Source organism: Papaver somniferum, chromosome 8, assembly GCF_003573695.1.
Source record: "Papaver somniferum cultivar HN1 chromosome 8, ASM357369v1, whole genome shotgun sequence".
NCBI classification, from domain to species: Eukaryota; Viridiplantae; Streptophyta; class Magnoliopsida; order Ranunculales; family Papaveraceae; genus Papaver; species Papaver somniferum.
The window spans coordinates 27058277-27080511 of NC_039365.1; the positions used below are offsets into that span (position 1 = coordinate 27058277).

The 22235-nt window shown below is 35.3% G+C and overlaps 1 protein-coding gene and 1 pseudogene across 1 annotated transcript; one reads left to right on the top strand and one right to left on the bottom strand.

Annotated features, from left to right (window-relative positions):
* Nucleotides 1–2368: 2368 nt before the first annotated feature.
* LOC113305304 lies at nucleotides 2369–6453 on the bottom strand (annotated as a pseudogene).
* Nucleotides 6454–9059: 2606 nt separating this feature from the next.
* Nucleotides 9060–9842, top strand: LOC113305305 (major latex protein 15-like). The gene is made up of 2 exons (XM_026554369.1): nucleotides 9060–9264; nucleotides 9709–9842. The coding sequence occupies exons 1-2, from the start codon at nucleotides 9060–9062 to the stop codon at nucleotides 9840–9842; spliced, it is 339 nt and encodes a 112-aa protein (XP_026410154.1).
* Nucleotides 9843–22235: the final 12393 nt, after the last annotated feature.

Here is a 22235-nt window from a genome sequence, read left to right on the forward strand (position 1 = left end):
ATCCCCATTTATTAATACCAACTCCACTATGAACCAAAACGTTAATCAATATATTTCTAGGAGTAAAGTCAGTATATTTCTGGGAGCACGCTGAATTAGACTTCGGTCATGATAGTGAACTACTCCATGATAAAATCTACGTGCACCATTAACTATCGGACGTGCTGGATGATTTTGGTTTCCAAATGCTTGAAAAGAATTAAGCTTTGAGTGAATTGACGAATACCAAGAACTGTAAGAAACTACACTTGAGATATTATTATAACTAGTTGATGGCGGTGAATTAAGAGAACAATCCAATTGTTGCTTCAACTGATGCTTAGATTCGCAAACCGGGTTTTTGCGTCCGGTTAAAATCTTGGAACTGAGATAACGAATTGTAGCAATAGCTAGTTTTGCATGTCTCGAAATACTCATGATTTATTTATAAAATCATAATCAACAATTACAAGAAAATTGTAAACAAGAAACCTATATATCTGCCTAACTGGCCAAGAAGGAAAATTATCATTTCTTGTCATGTAAGAAAAATGTAAACAAGAAACCTATAGCCGGTTACTTATTGCACTAGTCCAATACATATCCATCATACGAGCAATAAATGCAGAAAATGTATTTTAAGCATAATCCTTGCGTAGACATATGCCTAGCTATTTCTTGTTCGGTGGGTTTTCTTTTTCCGTCCTCTGAGGTTACTCTTTTCTTTTTCCGTTAATTTAACGGAATAGGGAGCATGGACCCTTGTCTATCTACGAGTCTGTTTTTCCCTTTATGAAGACTAAGATTTGAATCTGCATAATAATTCACACAGTTATTGTTTGCACCTGCACTCTCTTCTTGGTACACCAAACACTGTTTGCGGTAGCCGATAGTACTGTATAATAACCTCTGGCTTACGCATGTAGCGTCGTAGTTCTCGATGAACTTCATATCGGTTGGCCTAGCTTTTACACCCGCGAAGTGCTGGTATTCCTGGAGCACACAAGGCAAACACCAGTTTTTCACTTTCCTATAACAACCAACAACGCAACCAGTCCTATGTTTTCCATGTTTACAGTGAATTACTATAGGATGATTTCTAACATCCAGCAAGACTTCTAGAGCTTCCGTGATCATTGCGAAACCGCCGAAGGCTCTTTAGTTCCTTGAAGTCCAAATTGAAAAAGTTTAATATTTTTAGATTGTAGAAACCTTAAAATCTCTTCAGGATATGGGTCAGGACATAAACACAGTATCGAACGAAGGTTTAAGGCTTCAATGAACGAGAAATTCGAAGAATCTGGAAAGCTACACCTATAAACTCCACTTTCAACAACTGAGAAATTGTATGGAGCAGTGAATCCATCAACCCTATCACTTTGGTTAGCATTAACTAATGATCCCATCTCTCAAAGATTATTATGAAAGACTAGGCAGAACACTATAATGTAAGAAGAGATGGGAACATTGATGTGTTTGATTATATAGCATACTTGGTTTCCAAAGTAAATATTCCTATCACCTTTCGAACAGGAAGAGTAAGGGTTAAGGTGTTTGACTGTACGACATTCTTTGGTTAACAAATTACATATTCACACGCCTTTTGGAATAGGAATCCCAAGAAAACTAGGAATGGGAGAAGAAGAAAAGAAAACGGCATTAGTGTGTGGTATAAAAAACTTCAAACCTCGTGGAGATTTATGTTTCTAAAGGCAAACGTGTTTAGTGGGTCGGCTTGACTATGATTCAACTATAGTCCAACTCGGTCCGTTTTGGACCAAAAAAAAAGGCCGCGGAATTGTCGTAAAATTGCAGTGGAAAAAAAAAAGGTGTGTCCTACGGAAGTTTCAATGCATGCAAGCAGAAAAACTACAACCAAAAGCAGAATGTGAACCAGAATGTGTATCCAATAATAAACTTACTCAATTGTTCACTCAGAATAAATTATTCCAAAATCGGCATCATCTGAATTTCTAAGAGATATTCCTTCTATAAAGACTGCCCATCATCGTACGTTCTTCATTAATTTATTAGTTAACTTGCGAAACTCTGGAAATAAGAATCTTTTCCTTTCCTATACGGAGTCTAATTCAAATTTGTGTTCTTAGATTATATATCAAATCAACTTCAACAACCACCTTATTCCGAAATTCCCCAAAAAAACCTACACAAAACTCCCCCACCAGGCCACCACTAAAATTCCATTCCATTCCATTCCATGCATGGCAGCTGCCAATCAATAATGACTAATGCGATTTAGAAGAAATAAGAAAAGCCAATAATGCCAATATTAGTCTTATCTGGACTGGGGATAACTTAAAGTTTAAATCATCCTCTAGAAACATTAAAATCTCACTTGGAATTGCGCAATTTTTCTTCACTTAAAGCCTCAAAGGAAGCCTTCGATACCCCTGCTTGAATTTGATTTCCTATATATGCTAAGGGCTTCCTCCATAACTTTTTCTTGGGATAGTAATTGCGTCCTCTTCTTTCCAGATGGATGTGTAGAGAGATAATCTGATGACCACGACGACTTTCCATCACCAAGCTTCTCATATACTTGGGGTGCACCTCGCGGATCGTATCCTGCTGAGGCAAGCAAGAGTAATCCAATATAATCTGCTTCCTTATCCATCCTAATAAGAAAAATATCCAGCAAGAAACATAAGCACAAAATGATGTCAGTGTCAAGCTTGCAACAAGATGAAATAAAGCGATTAGAAAAAAAAAATAGAACTCAATTTTGATGAGTCTTGACTCTTGAGTAAATGAAAAGCTGGCTAACAGGGGATCAATTGGTTACTCTAGTAAACAAAAAGGGCATAATTACTGGCAAAAATGGCAAGTTGAATTCTACTTAAAAAAACACTGAAGCCACAATAAATACCTTCGAGAGAAAGGCAGATGGAGGAGAGTTTTATATGCCTTATCTAGATTAGTCATCTCGTTCGTATTAGAAAGCTGACTTAGAATGATACGCAGAATTACGAAACACATAGTGTTTGTGATGTTTTCTGCTCCATGTCTCGCCACAACATGTCCAACCTGTCATTATCGATCTCCTTGCTGCACCTACAAATTCTATGAAGCTACTTTATCGAAATATAAACTATACTAAGAATTCTAAGAAGCTACTGAAAGAAGCAGAAGATGAATACCACATGTTTGTTAAATAGTACCATATCCCCTAGGACATCCTAGGTATCGCGTTTAATAAACCTTGGGCAATCCTAACCTTACAAGCCGATTTTCGAGGTTAGTTAGGCCATGGGTTTCTAACATGGTATTGGAGCCAGACCCCTCTTAACGCTGCCCGTGCGTCCGTGATTTCCGTGTCACTCCGTATTCTCGCTAGTGTATCCGTGACTTCCGTGCCACTCCTTGGACAATCCTAACCTTACAAGCCGGTTTTCGTTCAGCATCTGATTTGATTTAAAACGATCAAGCAAACCAGTGAAAACAACAATCTTTCCACCAGGCATACAGATTGCATTAACAGTTGGTTCATCAACAATCAAAATCTCCCAATCTAATCCCTCTAAATGATAGTAAGTAACAACTTTAGAACCTTTCTTTGCTTGACTTGTGATTTCTTGAACCGCTTTGTCGACATCGTGAACTTCTTTGTTGTATTCAAGATCACTCCCTACTTGTTCATATCTTAATCCCCTCCGTAAAGCTTTCAATTATATCTTTGGCTATTAATCTAACCCTAACACTTTCTGGATGTGTTTCCGGAAGAATTTTCCCTTCATATTTTTTTATTACACCATTATAACTGCTTTTTCCAATTTTTATCTCAAAATCTTTTTATAAAAAAATTAAATGGATTCTTTCTGAGTAAGGAATTCTTTCTGATCCCCATACAGCAGTAACAACTCCACCAACAACCAATCCTACGGTAATCAATTTATTTTTATGTTTTTCATATGCATCATACGCTCCCCGATAAAATCTATGTGCGCCATCTAAAAATCGACGTGCTCGATAATTAATCTTTGAGTGAGTTGATGAATACCAAGAAACAATATTATTATTATTATCATCACTTGATGGCATTGAATTGATCTTTGAGTGAATTGTTTAAATCTTTGCTTACCTTCATGAATAGGGTTTCTGCTTCGGGTTAAAATCTTTTGAAATGAGATAACGAATTGTAGCAATGACTATTTTTTATTGAAAACTAATTCCTCGGTTCTTTTTTAATAGGCCGGTTTTGTCTTTAGCGAAATTTAAGAAAATTAAGAGAACTAATCATTGAAAGTGGTCCTCATAACACATGTCAATAAAAGAAGTGAAGCGAAATGGTCCCCGTGACACTTGTTAGCAAAAAAAGTAAAGTGAAGTGGTCCACATGACACTTGTCACCAAAAGAAGTTAAGAGAAAAGTGGTCCCAAAAAATTGAAGTATCATTTGACTTTCCCAATTAAGAAACTGGCATATTTTCTTGAAACTTTGATTTTAGAAACTGGCCTATTAAAAAAGAACGGAAGAAGTATATATAGTGATACCGTAACTTAATATTCAAGAAACAATTGTTTGTAATTCAAGTCCGACTAAAATTTAGTAACTAAATATAACTAGGACTTTAAGTGACCCTTGATTAACATTTAGGCATCCCTCTCATTATTAGCTTTGTTGGGGATGCCTTCTGCTCGAGCAAGGTTTTTCCATTGTTTGGTCATAATGCAAATTTGGGTTGGAAATTAATTCTTCAGAGGTAGCCTTCTATATCTCTGCCTGAATTTGATTCCATGTATCCCAAAAGATACTAAAACCTACACAAAACTTCCCCACCACTAAAATTCGATTCCATCGCATGGTAGTTTTATGATTTGTGATAATGACACATTCTGGGTATGTTGATCTAACTCTCATTTGGAGTAATTGGGATACTCTAACGTATATGTAATTGACCTTGGATTACTTCATGATTCTCTTTTTTCTTTTAATATAATCTTCTCTTTCGAAAAAATAATGACTAATGCGATTTAGAAAAAAGAAAAGCCGATATTATTTAATTGTTATATTACAGTCTTATCTGGATTTGGGTTAACTTGAAGTTTAAATCACCCTCTAAAAACATTAAATTTTTTCTTCCCTTAACACCTCAAAGGAAGCCTTCGATACCCCTGCCTGAATTTGATTCCCTATATATGCTAAGGGCTTCTTCCATAACCTTGTCTCGGGATAGCAATTGCGTCCTCTTCTTTTGTGAAAGGACATTAATCCCATATCTTTAGTTTTCGCATGATTAACTTAAATATAATATGGAAGGGCCGCTCCACTCATTGCCAGTTGGTTTTGAGTTGGATGCTCGTATTCTAACATGGTATCAGAGCTAGGCCCGTAGACGGGGTGTAGGCCGAATTGGTGACCACCGTGACCGAATGATTGGTTCACATGTACATCCGTGACCGAACTGGTCACTCGTATGACCTGTACATGAGATGGACTGTGACCGAATGTCACCTGCACACCCATGATTCACACGTGCGTAGATCCACGTGTTAGGCCGAGTGACTGGCCTTACACATGAGGGAGGGTGTGAAAGGACAATAATCTCACATCCTTAATTTCGGCATAATTAACTTAAATATAATATGGAAGGATGACTCCACTCATTGACAAACTACGTCTACTGTTACAACAGTTCAAAGCTTATCTCCATGCTGCACCTGCATATTCTAAGATGCTACTTTATTGAAATACAAACTATATTGTGAATTCTAAACATAAGCAGAAAATAAATACCTCATGCGCAAGTACCGTCGCTATCTCAGCATCTGATCTTAAGTGATCAAGCAAACCAGTGAAAACAACAATCTTTCCACCGGGCACACAAAATGCATTAACAATTGGATAATCAACAACCAAAATCTCCCAACTTAATCCTTCCAAATGATGAGTAGAACCTTTAGCTTGACCTTTCTTTGCACATTTTTTTCTACTTTCTTGAAGTACCCCTTTGCCATTATCATGAACTTCGTTGCTGTTTCAAGATCACTCCTCCCCACTGGCTCATATCTCAGTCCCCTTCGCAAAGCTTCAATTATATCTTTGGCTATTAATCTAACCCTGACACTTTCCGGATGTGTTTCCGGAAGAATTCTCCTTTAGTATTGTTTTATTACACCATTAAAATTGTGTTCTCCAATTTTTCTCTCAAGATCTTTTGATAAAAAAGTTAAATGGATTCTTTTTGAATAAGGAATTCTTTCTGATCCCCATACAGTAATAAGAACTCCACCAACAACCAATCCTACAGTAATCAATCTTTTTCTAGGAACACGCAGAATTTGATTCAATATAAGTCTAGCATCAAGCGGAATCTGATTTTTATATGCATTATACGCTCCACGATAAAATGTACGTGCACCATTAAAAAATGGACGTGCTCGATGATTTTGTTTTCCGATTGCGTGAAAAGAGTTACCAGGGTGTATTGGATTAGGATTTACGTGAATATTCATTAAATATTCATTAAATATTCAATTAGGATTGTTTTAGATTCCACAAATATCATAAGTATTCAATTTATTTAACATTTCTTAGAATAGTTAAAGGATATGATATATATGGATTGGCAAAATATGTATGTTATTATCTCATATCTTTCTTAACCCAAACCACAAGAATTTCGTGGATTCTCATGGACAATTTTTTTTTATCACAACATGCTATGTTCTTCCACCATCACCACTACAAACCACCACCACCACACACCACCATCGACCACCGCCTCCACTACCAACCATCACCGTCACCATTACCACCATCACCGCCACACACCAACCACCACCATCCACGCCCACCGCCGCCACCACCTCCACCCACCACCACTTTTTTTTTTCGTTCTTCTTAAAGAAATCATGATGACCTTGGTTTTTTCAAATATATTAATAATTTGTAATATACTTCAATTTTTAAAATCTAACTACTCCCAAGACAATCCATTATAAACTCGTCATAAGCCCATGGTAGAACTAAACTCGAAAACCAATTGACTAGATGAGGGAACCCATTGACTTATAAACTACCAGTTAAGCCCCATCTAACCAATGTGGGACTAGGATCACAACATTCCACCACGCTTCCAGACCCAACGTCCTCGTTGGCCCACTCTATCGACACTGACCCGAAGGTAGCCATTTTTCTAATGGCGGCTTCACTCCCCTATTTGTATTCAATGCGAGTGACAACTACGTCCATACATAGGTGCCCCAACACTTTAATCTAGCCTATTGGTCACCTCTTCCGTGGAACGGGCATGGGTCATGGTGATTGGCTCTGATACCAGCCTATATGTAACCCCTTCCGTGGAGCGGGCATTGGTCGTGGTGGTTGTCCTTGATACCAAATGTTAGGGTACCGACCCTAAACTCGTCATAAACTCATGGGTAGAACTCAACTCGAAAACCGGTTGACTAGATGAGGGAACTCATTGACTTATAAACTACCAGTTAAGCCCCATCTAATTAATGTGGGACTAGAATCCCAATAAACTGAGATAACGAATCATATCAATGGCTACTTTTGGCTTCCTCCAAATACTCATGATAAAATCATAATCTAGCAAGTACAAGAAAATCGTAAACTAAGATGAAAACCTATGACTGGTACCGGATCCTAACATGGTTCCACTCTGCAAGAAATTTCGTTTCTTGCCATGCAAGAAATTTTGTAAACTTATTGCGTCACGTGTCGTACAAGTATTACCGAACAAAGATGGCGTCTTATCTACAGCCTTTACTTGGATTAGGGATACTCAACGGAGTAACCCCTTAAAGTTTAGGCATCCTCAAGAGACTTCTGCTAATTTTGTTGTTAGCCCAATCTCATTACAAAAACTCTAAACATACCGCCTCATCCAACAACTTTAAAACAACTCCTCACGTTTTCTCACTGGTGGGATCCAAAAATGGTCCCCTACTAATCCCAAATGGTGGGTCCATTTTTTATTTTGAGAGGTTGTTTTATCATTGTTTCTTGGTCTAAGTCTAGAGCGGTCATCAAAAAAGCAAATGTGATAAAGATCCTTGCTGCTATCACCGGGGAACTTTGGTTGCCGAGGAATTAAAGAGCTTCTAACAACCATTCCAGCTCCAAAGCTCAAATCACAGCTCACGCATCAAGAACACCTGTTCTTTTTGGCTGTTCAACAAACCCAACTTTAGCTTAACCATCGAAACCTTTATTGCATGGTGGGATCAAGTTGTTTTATAACCACTCCTTGAGCATTTGCTTTAATTTGTACTTGTGGTTTTGAGGGATCAACTTGGTGTTGTATCCAAGTGTGTCGGCATGCTTTCAGCTTCCAAGTAGCTTCTTGTTTTTCCATTTTTGGGTGGTGGCTTCTGGTTTTGGTTCATCTTTCATGTACTCTAATTTTCATCCAATAAAATGTTAACTTCCCTGTCAAGAGAAAAAGAAAAAATACGTACATGCACATGCATAACACTTATCCCACTAGATAATTAAAGGACGTACGAAGCCTCGTTGGACAATGCTTAATTTCTATATAAACTCATTCAGCTAGCTATGTGTAGGAGTAAAATACCACACACTGACATGCGAAATACCGATCATCAGGATCAAGCAAAGTCAACCGCATACAGTACATCCAGAATGACGTAGCATATGACGTCAACTTAGTCACGAAAAAAATATGAAGAACTATGCGATATTATAGAGCACGTGCGAAAGGAGTCAATGTAACGCACACCAGATCCGAAAATAAGGGCTTTATTAACTGTCATCCACTATGTAAACCTCTATATACTGGATCGAGCGACCTTGTATGAGAGGAGAGTTTTTAGACAAGGAATTTAGGAGAGAGAAAGATGATTTGTTCTCCAAGTTAGAATTTTCTTGTTATTTTGTATCCAAGTTAAAGATCTAACAAATGTTCTTATGAATTTTATGATGATTACTTGAGTTCTTATATAGATTTCATTAAGGGTGTGGTTGTAGGATTTCCTGCAACTACACTATGATATATCAATTCATCAAGAGCGGGTAAAATATATATCCTTCGTATTGTTGTACAAACTACCTATACATCAATCAACTACCAAAAATGGCTCAACATCATACCATTTCAGGACTAGTTGGGAAGCTTGTGACTGAATCAGAGGTTAACTGCAGTGCTGATAAATATTACGGAATTTTTAAGCAACATGTTGACATTCGTAAGGCAATCCCACATATTTTCACTGCTGTCAAAGTTACCGAAGGACATGGAACTACTTCGGCTTGTGTCAAGCAATGGGATTATATTGTTGGTATGTGTTTATTACAATTGAAAGCACAAAAATGGGGCACCTTTAGTTAAATTGCGCACAGTTAGTTTCTTCTTTTCATATTGCATGTTTAACATGCATTTCCTACATTTAACTACTTTTTTTTTTGAAGTAAAAGGGTTAAAATTTTATTCAAAAGAGAAACAGATAAGAGCGCCTAATCGAAACATAGGGAGGACTAAAGCCTCTGAGAACAAAGAAAAAGCCAACAATCTCTGTGACAAGTCGAGGGAAAACAACAAACCTAGCACCAACAGTTTAAAGGCAAGTTGCATAACCAACCTACAAACTAAAACACAAGAACCCTACTTCATAGACTCTATGAAGCTTCTTGTCCTTTTTCTTAAGAGTCCCTCACAACAGTCCCGAAGGTCCCTGTCCTTTTACATTAACTAATAGCTGCACGTGTTATATTTGTGTACGCAGAGGGTAAAAACGAACTTGTCCACACTATTGAATATGAGAAGATTAACAAGGATTCTCCGGTTCCAGTTGACTATCTAGGTTTCTTCCAGTCGGCAATCGAGGACCTGAACTCTTACATTTGCGCTTCTCAGTAAATTCCCAATATTGATGGGATATATCAGACCGATACAATCCAACAGTCGATCGATTCCGGTGTACGGTGTCCGTCTGATAATAAATAATAGCATGTGGATTTTCCACTATCTATCTAAATAATGTGCATGCATGCACACACGTGTGGTTTGCTTTATATCTTTTCGCTATCTTCCTCTGTTTTAATAAGTGTTTCGAGCGATTTCTAGTATATGCATACAGTGTTGATAAACGCCCTCATCATGAGCTGTTGTGCGTCAAGATGTTGTTTCTTGTATCTAGCTTCTTTGGAATAAGATGTTCTTTGTCATATTTTATTTTATCATCTTACAAATGATCCAAGTATTTGTGACACGAAAAATCCTTAAAAAGAGGCATCCGGACAGACTATATATGATCCATATAAATTCTGTACTACCATTAACTTCATGAACGTTTTAAGAAGAATTGTATAAGTATGAATGAAATGCTTGTACTGTATTTTCTGTTAAAAGTTTTTCTTAAAAAAATGACATTGCATCTTGTTTCTTAAAGAGGGTACCATGCAATAACAGGAAGTAGGAATTACCTGTAAATCCTATTATAATGTTCTTAGTTAGTGGCAGGTTCATCCACTAAAGCCCAGTAACCGGAGGTCCATAATTAAAAGAAAAGAGAAAAATGAACCCAATTTTTTAAGCCCACATCCTGCACACGTGTGTAACCTATTAAGTGCATTTTAAGAATTCCCAAAATAGCCTTCACTATATATAACAGAAATAAAAACCAACTTTCCTCAATTTTCTTTTTCTTCTCAGATCTGTTTTCTCTCTCTCCTCCTCTCCTCTTCTTTGCTGCTGCCGCTTATGAAGTTTATACCTAGGGTTTGTGAAGATGTTTCGTGGTTTTACAGGTATGTTATGTAATCTTTTCTCCAGTTCTTATTTGTTTTTGTTTTGTTTCTCAACTGAATCATGAAAATTCGATCGATTTGATGTTTTCACTTTCTTTTTGCAGTTTTGGTAGTTCGATCTCATGATATGTCTCTTGTTTTTCACGTGTTGCTGATTTTTAGATTATGAATCAACAGTACATATTTGGTATACTGAAATATACTGCTCTAATTTTATTTTATTTTAGTTTTGGAGATTTTTCTTGTTTGATCCAGAAGTACATATATGGAATACTCAAATAAAAGTTGTTTCAATTCTATTTTTCATAGATTTGTTACTTATTTTTCACATGCAGCTGAAATTTAGATTATGAATCAGCAGTACATATATGGTGTACTGAAAAATTATGCTTTAATTTTGTTATTTTTGTAGTTTTGGATCTTTTTTCTTCGATTTAGAAGGATATATATGGAATACTGAAAAAAAAAAGTGTTTCGATTCTGTTTTTATAGATTCATTACTCGGTTTTCACATGCAGCTGATTTTAGTTTCATTTTGGTTGTTTTTGATATGCTTTTGAGTTGCTTTTGTGTATCAATCATCGATACGTATATGATATACTGGTGGATTTTGATGAAACAAGTTCAGATCTAAATAAAAAATCATGTTTTATGTTTATTTCATTAGTAGATCTCATATTTTTATGGTTTTTGGTTTGTTTTTCAGTTTTCTTTTGTGTATTAACCATCAGTACATATATGATGTACTGTTTCTTTTTGTGTTTACTATGAATCTATAGGTTTTATCTTATTTTTTTGGTTTGATCCAAGAGTACATATATGGAAAACTGAAATATGTGCTTTGCTTCAGTTAGACTTTATGGATTCATCACTTCTTCTTGACATGCAGTTGAGTTTTAGTTCATGAATTTCGCAGTACATATATGTCGTACTGGTTGAAACTTCTTCTGATTCTGTTTTATTCAGAGTTTTGCCACTTTTTTTTGTTTGATCCATGAGTTCGTACGTGAAATACGGAAGCATGTGCTTTGATTCAGTTATATTCATGGATTCATCACTTCTTGACATGCAATTGAGTTTGTAGTTTATGAATCCGCAGTACGTATATGTTGTACTGATAAAAACTTCTTTTGATTTTGTTTTATTCATAGTTTTGCCACTTTATTTTGGTTTGATCCTTGAGTACGTATGCGAAATACTGAAATAGATGCTAGTTTTGTTGTTGTGTTTAATATTGTTATATTCCGGTCACATTTACAGGTTCAATATGTCCAACAGATACATACTCTATATGTAAGCAGTGGAGAAGAAGAAGCCACGAATTTGTACCAGCGACAGCGTCAATCATGTGGAGAGTTTGGAAAGCTAGAAATGCTATGGTTTTTTCGCCAGAAAAAAGAGAAAAACGAGGATTCAATCCTCGCTTACTCTTTTATTATAATAAAAACTAATAAAATATACTAATACAGATGTTGGGCCCACTTTTAGTGTTTTATATAAATAAAACACTCTTGGGCGAGGAAGCAATCCTCTCCCATATCCTAATTACCTCCCTCTCCATTAGACTAAGACCTTAATCCTACATGACGTGGCGGTATTGTATAAGTACCCCCTTGCCTCCTCCACTACACTCAGCCTAAGTGGAGGAGAACTTCTTCAAAATGAACAAATTAGTCTCCAATTGAGACTACCCATAGCCCATGCTTTGAAGGTCAGATGAGAACTATTATTCCAGTTTCATTCCCATAGATTTTGTCTGACAAATTATTAAAATACTCATTTCAAATTATAACCTTCTAGAAAATGGAACCATGCTGACCTTTTAGTTTCCAATGCAAGAAAATCTGGTTCTGCAACTTTTTTACAAAGCATCCACCCATTCACCGCAATGGAATCTTTAATGTTAGAGAAGCATCATAACATTATGTTCAGACAAAAAATATTATCTTTAGTGGAGTCTTTGGATTCCATAAACTCTTATGAAGAAATGAGATCAACTCATTATCCTCAAGTGCCTTATAGCATCTTGCCACAAAAACAAGAAAATTACCAAAATGCCAAACTCTTTTATAATGTAACAGCCAATAGAGTGTGTTTCCTTTGCCACAGAATATTTTCCAATCAAACTTTTCCAAATTTCCTCATCAAAGTTCATGCTTCACAAAAGACCTATTTCTGCCAATATGAAGCGAGCATTCCATCACCTCTCAACGTGTGAATATATATTGTCTAGACATTTAAGTATTAGATTTTGGCTCAAATGGAAAACAATATAGTACTATTTTGTATCAAGGAAAGACGTGGTTTGTTACAATTTTAACTAAAACACTGTCTTTACCTCAAGCCCAAAAAACAATTATTACTTTTGATTTACTGCAAAAAACGAAGAAATGAGTAAATATTCAAAATCCTCAATAAATAGACAAATAAATTCTTCTGTCATTCTCTATTTTCAACAAGTTAAAATTTGAGTAATAAAAAGAACAATTAAGGTTTTGCGCATGCATAACGTATAAGTGGGTGTGAAGGACAATCATAACCTAAAATCTGAATTCCTACCAAAATATGCCTCATAACTCAAATTTTAATTAGGGCTAAAAAATGTTTAGTGTTGTGAAATTAGAAAACATAAAATAAGACCGTGTAGAAGGGAAGAAGAGAGAGATTTCTATTAATGTGTGTAGAAATAGAAGAATAAATCCTCTACTTATATGTTTAGACATAAAGGCATTCCTGCAATAAATGAGATTTACACTAGATATTCCTAAATAAATTACACGTTTATAACATTCCCCTTGATGACATTGTGTCTAAGCTAACTTTCTCAGGAAAGTGGACAAACCTGATTAAAGGAAAAAGAGTACAATTATGAGTAAGCTTATAACAGAGACGCACATGTTGCCTCATTAAAACCTTCAGAAGGAAAACTCAGCGGGACAGAATCTTGACAAGGAAAAAGAGTAAAACGTGATAATCCAGTAAAGGTACCTCTAATGATGAGGCTTCCATTGATAAGAACTTCAGTCAAACCTTAGATTGCAATCACTGAGTCGAGACTTCCTAAATTCGATGAGCGAATTTTTGAATGAAGAAGATTGTTGTGTTTTCGTGATGAAAATTGCTAGTTTATGAAGTCTTCTTTTGTGTCATTCTTTGAATAGTAGTGTTCTTGAGTTTTCATGCTTCTTTAAATACATTAAGGACCTGTGTCTCGGATTGCTAGCTTCTTGGAGATAATTTACATAAGTGGTTGATGTAGTTTCTTAAAAAAAAGGTCAAGATGTAAGTATATTACCGTAAGTGAACAGAACTGTATTTGTGATTAAACTGTATGTGGTTCAGAAAGAAATCCAAAACTTATGAGTTGGTTATGTTGATTTAGTTTAACAAAATGACCTATCTAATGGTTGAAATCCACCAAATAACCATAATTGATACAACTCCTCATAGACGACCATCATGTTGAATTAAATTGCCACACCAAAACCCTGCTGGTAAAACCCAATGGGACACAATCTGGACGAAGAAAAAAGAGCAAATACCAACATTTTGACATTAAACGTTAGTGAGATGTTGCCTCGTTAAAACCGGAAAACTACATGGGACAAAACCTAAAATAAAGGAAAAAGAGTACAAGTTTTTGACGTAAATATGGATACTAACTCAATTATACGAGTATTATAGAAAGAAAAAAAAAACACCAAAATCATAAATCTAGTCTATATTATAAAAAACTTTTGTGCAAACATAATATTTAAACTTCAGTATTTAGGAAAAAATAATATTTATGCTATGAAAGTGTGGACTTTAATGTTTTTAAGGACTCCTCAAGAGACCTGTAAAATTAATAGCATCAACTAATTCGGTATTTTTGATACTTTATCAATTTGAAACCTGACATAATCGAGTCAGATAGCATCCTAAGTATAATTTGAATCTTCAATGGATTAAAAATTTGTTATGTTCTCCAACCAGATTTCTTATGTAATGTATTATTAGTCGTTCAAAAACTACCATGCCAAATGCATCATATGTGGAGAACAATGAATTACTAAATCAATTCTATGTGTTAGAGCATTGATCGGTCGAACTCATAAGTGTTGTTATTTCAAGATTGTTATTAAATCTAGTTGTCAAAACTATATCTTGATTTCTATTTACAATTAGTTAAGTCTCAGATTAGGATAGAAGATGTAGTTGAGAAACTGACATCACAACAGTCATCATTGCGTTCTACCGTTTGAAGACGAAAATCAACTGAAGATTTTGGAGAACTTCTTCAACAAAAATTAAGTGAAGACTGAACCACCTATATCTCATGTTATATTCATCTTTCTATCTATGCGATGTTATCGCATACTAATTAGACTATCGTAAGCATATCAAGAATTTCGAGAACTAATTACTAAGTTAAGGAACTTCGCAAAATATATATGATTAAGCTTAATGAATATTTATTCATACTTGATGAATTTCGGTTAAGAAAAATTTATTGTTCGTAATCTAAATTATGATTTAAGATTATCATTCGAAAATAGCCTGGAACAATGATATGTGTCATTGATGTTATTTGGGAATATTTCGAATTGATATGGAGAGAAATATAGAACTACTGAAAAATATGGATACATGACATTATGCATACCAGTATCACAAACTGGGAAACTTGTTATAGGTCCGGAGTTGTAGTACATGTACTCAGTACACGCATCGGCGTAGCTATAGTTTAGAAGTGACTTTGTTAGAGCATAGCTCGGTTGAACCCACCAAGCGTTGGTATGTCAAGTTTGGTTGTCATATTTTAGTGAGCCAAAACTCATTTAAAGAGTCTCTTGATTATGTATTAGATTCAACTTCGTATAGGTTAGCTTGAAAGTATTAGGATATGAAACATTACAAGTATTGCGAACACTTGAATAAGTGAAGAAGTAAGGAGCTACAACGACGACATCATCCTTCCACTTGAGGTTAGTGATATTTGACTTGAACTGTTTCATTCCCTAAACGTATCTTTCAAGTCTTGCATATTGAAAACAAAACTGCGAAGCATGAATGATTATACTCTAGTTAGACATAGTATTAAGGAATACAATACGAGGTTTTTTTCTTAACCTTTAAACTTTGTAGATAAGATATCGACATAATCGTTTGAATGCTATTGTGATTATGTATGAGTATAAGGTGAAGATTTCATCATAGGAAACAATGTTTTACATTTTTTTAAGGAAGTAAATTCATGAACTTGTTTTGTGAACCGAAGAGAAATCTCCAGGCATTATTGGTATTGTTATTCATTGCATATCTTTTGAACTACCAATATGTGTGATTAGTATAACCGCTCATAACTTGTTTATGTTCTTGGTAAAACTGTTCACAAAGGCCTGACTTTTGTATTGGTATGACTTTTATTAGTGAAATCAATCTTAAGTAATCACCTGAGATGGTATAATGTATTTTGTGTTATTGGTATGACCGACTCTGGGTAAAGGGGAACCGATCCTAGTAAGAGGTGCAACCTATCACAAAAGGGGAATCGATCCTTGTACGAGGTGCAACAAGTTTTTAGCAGAAAGGGGAATCGATTCTATGGACATTTGCAACACGTTTTTAGGCAAAGGGGAACCAATCCTATGGACATGTGCATCAAGTACAAGTTAGATACCATATATATGTGAGGAACCGATCCTAGTACCTAGTCAACCGAATTTTGGAAAGATAGTGTGACTATGCACAGTACTCACATGGAGGTAGAACCGAAACTTGTTTTGGTAGAACCGTGAAACCCATGATTTGTGATTGAGTGTTCTTGATCAATCACGTAGTTCTTGAAAGTCAGATGAACCAATTCTAAACTTGTTTAGAAGTGTGGCAAATCGGTTTCAAGATTGTAAGTATGAAAGAGGACTTACAAAGTAAAGATGTCGACATACTTTGAACATGTGCAGTAACGCTTATCTTTAATTGTTCAAAGTTATTCCTTAATAGCTAAAGGAAGAAAACCCCGGATCCAATAAAATAAATTGAGTATCTTTTATTTAAGGTTGTTAATTTTATTTTAGGAAAATGAAAATTAGTAATGTGCATTTACTAGTTGGAGATTTTCCAAGAGATTTTCGGTCATTATTTTGGACAGAGCATTTCCAGGAATTATGGAAACCGAATCTGGAATATATTGCATTTCTTGAGAATATTTTCGGTTTTGGAAATTCCTAGGTGTCCAAACTTCCTTGGTTTATAAATATGAAAGTTTTCATTTAGAGCAAACTAATCCTCGTACATCAAGAACTATCTCAGTTGTGCTACTACTGGTGAAGCCGCCTATTCGGAGATGAGAGTAACCTAATTAGGAGAAATCTCTTACCGCCGCTCAGTTTAAATTATTCTTTGGGATTGAGAAGCTCTACTAGTACCGTTGGTGGAAAACTAGATAATTGCGGTTTATCTTTTGTTTTCGATTGATTTGATTGACTAACGGTGGTTGAACTTTGATTGCACCTAGTTTGTTTATGCTTGAGAATCTTCACTTCTGATATAAGATTCACTCAAACTATATTGAAGTTTCGACGGGGATCTTTAGACTATTTGTAGATCTAAAGACGTCTTGTGATAATCAATTGTTAACAGACTCCATTCTGTGCGTGATTGATCACAAGAGATTCAAGTTGATTATGTGCAGGTGTTTATTAAAGATATAAGAAGATTTGAAGAAAAAGAAGACTTTGAAGATTTCTGATTTGGGATTCATAATCTTTGGTGTGCACAATGCTTGTTTCGGTAAAAGAGGATCCAACTATAATCGGTTTATCCTTGTGGTAGATTAGATTGATTAATTGTGTAGATAGGAATCAATACAATTCTTTGTGATTAAAAGTATTGATTGCAAAATCTTAACAATTAATTCGGTAGTTGATAATAAGATAGATCTAAGAACCTGATGAAGGAGTTTATTGAGATAAACAGAAGAGCCTTTGTCGAACTCATATCACTTGGTTGAAAAGAGTTGATACCAAATATATTTGTTATTCATTTACTGTTTGGAATACGAACCAAAGGAATTGTTCCAAGTACGTGACTTATTACAAGTTGGAGGCATGGGAATACAGACGGAACTAGGTGAACTATAGGTTTAGTTGCTTGGTCTCAACTATACGAAGTTGGTTTGATTTTGTATAGCGGCTTAATTCTGAGAGTATTCAATTCAGGACAAGGTCCCGGGGTTTTTCAGCATTTGCGGTTTCCTCTTTAACAAAATCTTGATGTGTCATTTACTTTTATTTTCCGAAACTATAATTGTTGTTATTATAATTTAAAGTACATCGCACAAACGTTAATTCCTATTTACTTGATAAGCAATCCTATTGTGTTTGGTTAAGTCCGAACCTTTTATCAAGTAAACATACTTCGTTGTTGTATTGTCTCGATTTCGTATCCATAGACGATCACACGAAGTGTAAACCTATTTATTGTATTGTCTCGACTAAGAGTGAACACGGTACGGTTCGGCTCGGTTCTTGCCGGGGCCGAGTACCTGTACCTCCCTTGTCTCGGTTCTCAGATTTTGGACCGGTACCTGTAACCCCGTCCTCGGTTCCGGTACCATTCGGTACAAGTACGATGCCAGGTACGGTTCCGGTACCAGTCGATATTTTCTGTCAGTTTTCCAGAAAATTTTTGGTTTGTTAAGCAGCTTAAGTAACTGTTTTACTGAGAAACAATATATTAAGAAATATCTCAATCAAAGCACAAAGTAAAAACTAACAAGTAGCAATAATACTAGCAAAGAAAAGTGCCAAAGTCTTGAAATTTTGAAAAAATAACAAGTAGCAAAGATGCAGACTGCAGTACACTACAGGCACCAGAAGCACACACACACACACACACAATACTACAATAGTCTTAACTCTTAAATGTTACTGTCTTAACAACTAATAGCACTACACTGAAGAAAAGAAGAATTGAAGTGGTAGCAGTGGTGGTGAAGTGGTTGTGGAGATCTATTCCATGACATCACTGGTGGTGGCATTATTGTTGATAGGACCCAGTATCTCTGCAAAAACAAGTAATAGCAAGTTAGCCAGTTAGTAACTATTACTAAAAAAAGTAACAAGGAAAAAGATTGAAATGAATGAATAGAATATGAGAGCAGAGTTACAAACTTACAACATTAGACAGATTTTGCGCCAATGACAAACAAGGTACTAAAACAAAGTGCTTACTTATCATATCCTCCTACTTAGCTAAGCTTCAAATTTACTCAAGCAAACACCAATTCAGTTTACAGAATTCACATTTCACCTCAAAATCGTATCGATAATTCAGCAAAATCACAAACATGAACCAAGTTAACATTTGAAATAACCTCTACTGTTTTGTAATCAGTCGATTCAGTCCTCACTAAAGAAATCATTTCACACTGATTCCTACAAATCCTACTATAGTCAAAAAAACATCAAATTAGACTTAACTTCCATGAACTTCCACCATTAGAATCTAAAAATTGCATCAGAATCCAACATAAAAACAAAAATCAAATTCCACATTCAAAATTAAGTAATACCAAATTGAAATCAACAAAATTAAGGAGAATAGTTATATGTATACGTGACGCCAGAAGGCAAGAATATTAGATTTAACAGCACAACCAGGAGGACCATAATCATACAACCCAGCAACACCACCATAGATCTTAAAGTAGGTAAATAAAACAATATCCTCTCTAATTTATTCACAAGATTATTCCTAAATACCTCTTTATTCACACCACCAACACTAGTACTCCCGTCAACATCAGTTAATAATTGTTGTTCAATTGATGATTTCTCAAGTTTCAATGAATTAAGAGTCTTAATAGCTTCATCTAAGGCTGATTTATCAGTAGCAGGTGACGATTTCAAGATTTTTCATTGATGAATTAAGCGTCTTAATAACATACAAATGTCACAGATCTAGATTGCATATTACCAAATCAAGCTCCAATTAAAAAAACTAAAAGAACCCAGTAGTCCAAATGAAATGATTAAAAAATAAATACAATAAGGAATCAGTAAAATTGGAGAAGAAAAAAAGAAAAAAACTTACATGAGAAATTTCTTCTTCTTCTGGTTTGCTGCTTCTGCAAAAAGACACGATAGGTGGTGTAACTGGTGTTCGTGGAGTTTAAGTCTTGAAGAGAAGAAAACTCTTCCCTGTAAAACTGGTGTTCGTGTTACTTCAATCCTTCTCAGAGAGAGAGCATCTGCAAAGAAGAAGGAGAAAAAAGAAAAAATGAGAAACCCTACCTAATTTTTTTATATATACCACCATCAGACATTCATATTAAATCCTTAAATCTAATGGTTATTATTACTCAGTATAAACGGGACGGTACAAGACATGAATACGACCGTGTACCTGTACCCCCTAGAGGTCGGTTCTCAGTTTTTGGACCGGTACCTGTACCCCCTTCCTCGGTTCGGTACAAAAACAGGTACGGTTCCACCGGTTCCAGGACGGTCCGGTTTTTCGGCTCGGTTCCTGTGCACCCTTAGTCTCGACTCAGTCCATGGACAATCATTTTCGTAGAAAGGACTTATAGGTGGAAAAGTTTTAGATTGAGGTATATTTGGGTACCCTCGTCTTTTCAATTGGTATCAGAGCAGGAAAACACGAAAAGATCTAACAATCTGTGTTTGGTGCGACCCAACCTATAATATATGGGACAAAGCAAAGTTAAGTGAGAGAGAAAACTAAAGAAAGGCTCAATTAATGTATCACAAGATATGTGCTCAAAAGGAGATTGTTTTTCAATCTCAGATTGCTCATTTGATGATATCTCTAACGAGACATTTTTGAGTTCTATTCTTGAGATCTCTAATGACAGATCAAGTGTGAAAACTTCTGAACTAAAGGAATTGAGTAAACAATTTATTTTTTGCTCTAATGAACTTCTCTCAACACTTGAAAGAGAACGAGATTTAACATTAAAGTTTGAAAATCTCTATAAAGAGCATGAATTACTAAAAGAATAATTCACATAAAAAGTTTGTGACTACGAAAAAGGGATGAATACTGAACGTCATCGTGTAGAAACTTGTGAAAAAGATCTGGAAAGATCTCAAGAAAAAATCTGTCTTCTGGAAAAGGAGCTTGATGACTCCAAAGTAAAATTGAACTCCCAATAACAGTGCTTCAAAGAAAAATAAAAAGGTCTTCTTTTTAACATAAATTGTTTAGAGGAAACTCTTAACACTACTTTTGATGAAAATAATTCATTAAAAGAGGAGATCTTTATAATGAGAAAAATAAATGCGAGTTCAAACAACTTATCCTCCTTACTGGAGTCAGGAAGAAGCCATGGAGATACACATGGTTTAGGATATGAATGAACTAATATTGTAGTTCCTAACAATAAAACTAAGTTTGTTAAATCTGTGTGCACTCAAACAGAGGATTCTCCAAAACAAAATGCTCAATGCAACTGTAAAGAATCTTGTAGGGAAAAACAAACAGTTGACGATCAATCATTCTAGAAGAAGAAAAGGGATCGAAGCTAAGAAGAGTAAAGAAAGATAAGTGAACCTTCAACAACCTTGCACAAACAAGTAACTACAAACATTACAACTCTCATAATATCAAACGTTGTTATTCTTGTGGTAGTAAAAATCATGTTCAGAAGATGTGCAAGATTCGTAAAATGCAAAATGCTCTTCGATTTGTTTCAAGGGAATTGGGAAAAATAAACTTTGTTCCTCGCCTCTTATCAAACAGAGTAAAGTACTATTATGCTAATTCCTGGTCTACCTAGTATATTCCAAAATCATTTAAAAAGGAGCATAAGAAAAATGATTTTAAACGGGCAAGATTTGTCTCTCATCCTTTAAAAGGATCAATCTCTGAACCATTCTTAGATTATGATGACGTATCATATCTCAAGAGATGGAAGAATAAGAATAGTCAAAAATGATGCATTGTTACACAAGAACAAATTTCTCTGTACCCAAGCACTCTTGTGTTATAGAAATTTGTTTAAAATGGGTAATTCCAGTTATTTCCTTTTGAGAAAGATTACCGAAAATCTTTATATATAAAGGTTAATTTTTATAAGTGGTTAAGATCCTATAAGAACCCAATTCTCATTCGGATTCTTCATGGTTTTCAACAATGAAAGATCTAAAGAATGCTATATCTGATTTGATATACTCATGTAGATTTCATGATCTTTTAACTAGAAAAATTCACATAATCCTTTTCACTGAGAATAAAAGGTCATACATCGAGTTTGTGGGAGAATACTGTATCCAGGAAGTGGAAAGTGTTTTGGATTCCTCTAATAAAGGAAGATTCGAAATCTGTTCTGATTTGTGCTCATATCAGATCATGCCCTCTCTTACTGAAGTAAGTCTACTATCTTATGTGGAGGAGTTCTTGAACTGATAAGAAGAAAAGAACTCCTGAAGGAATTATCCTCTGTTGCTCGAAAGGAAATTATTTTTCATGTTGTTTGCTGGGCATCTTATAGAGACTT

Excerpts from the sequence above, each read along its gene's own strand:
- LOC113305305 (XM_026554369.1), top strand. The coding sequence starts at position 9,060 with ATGGCTCAACATCATACCATTTCAGGACTAGTTGGGAAGCTTGTGACT. Across the intron at positions 9,265-9,708 it reads GCAATGGGATTATATTGTTG|AGGGTAAAAACGAACTTGTC; the intron begins GTATGTGTTTAT and ends TTGTGTACGCAG.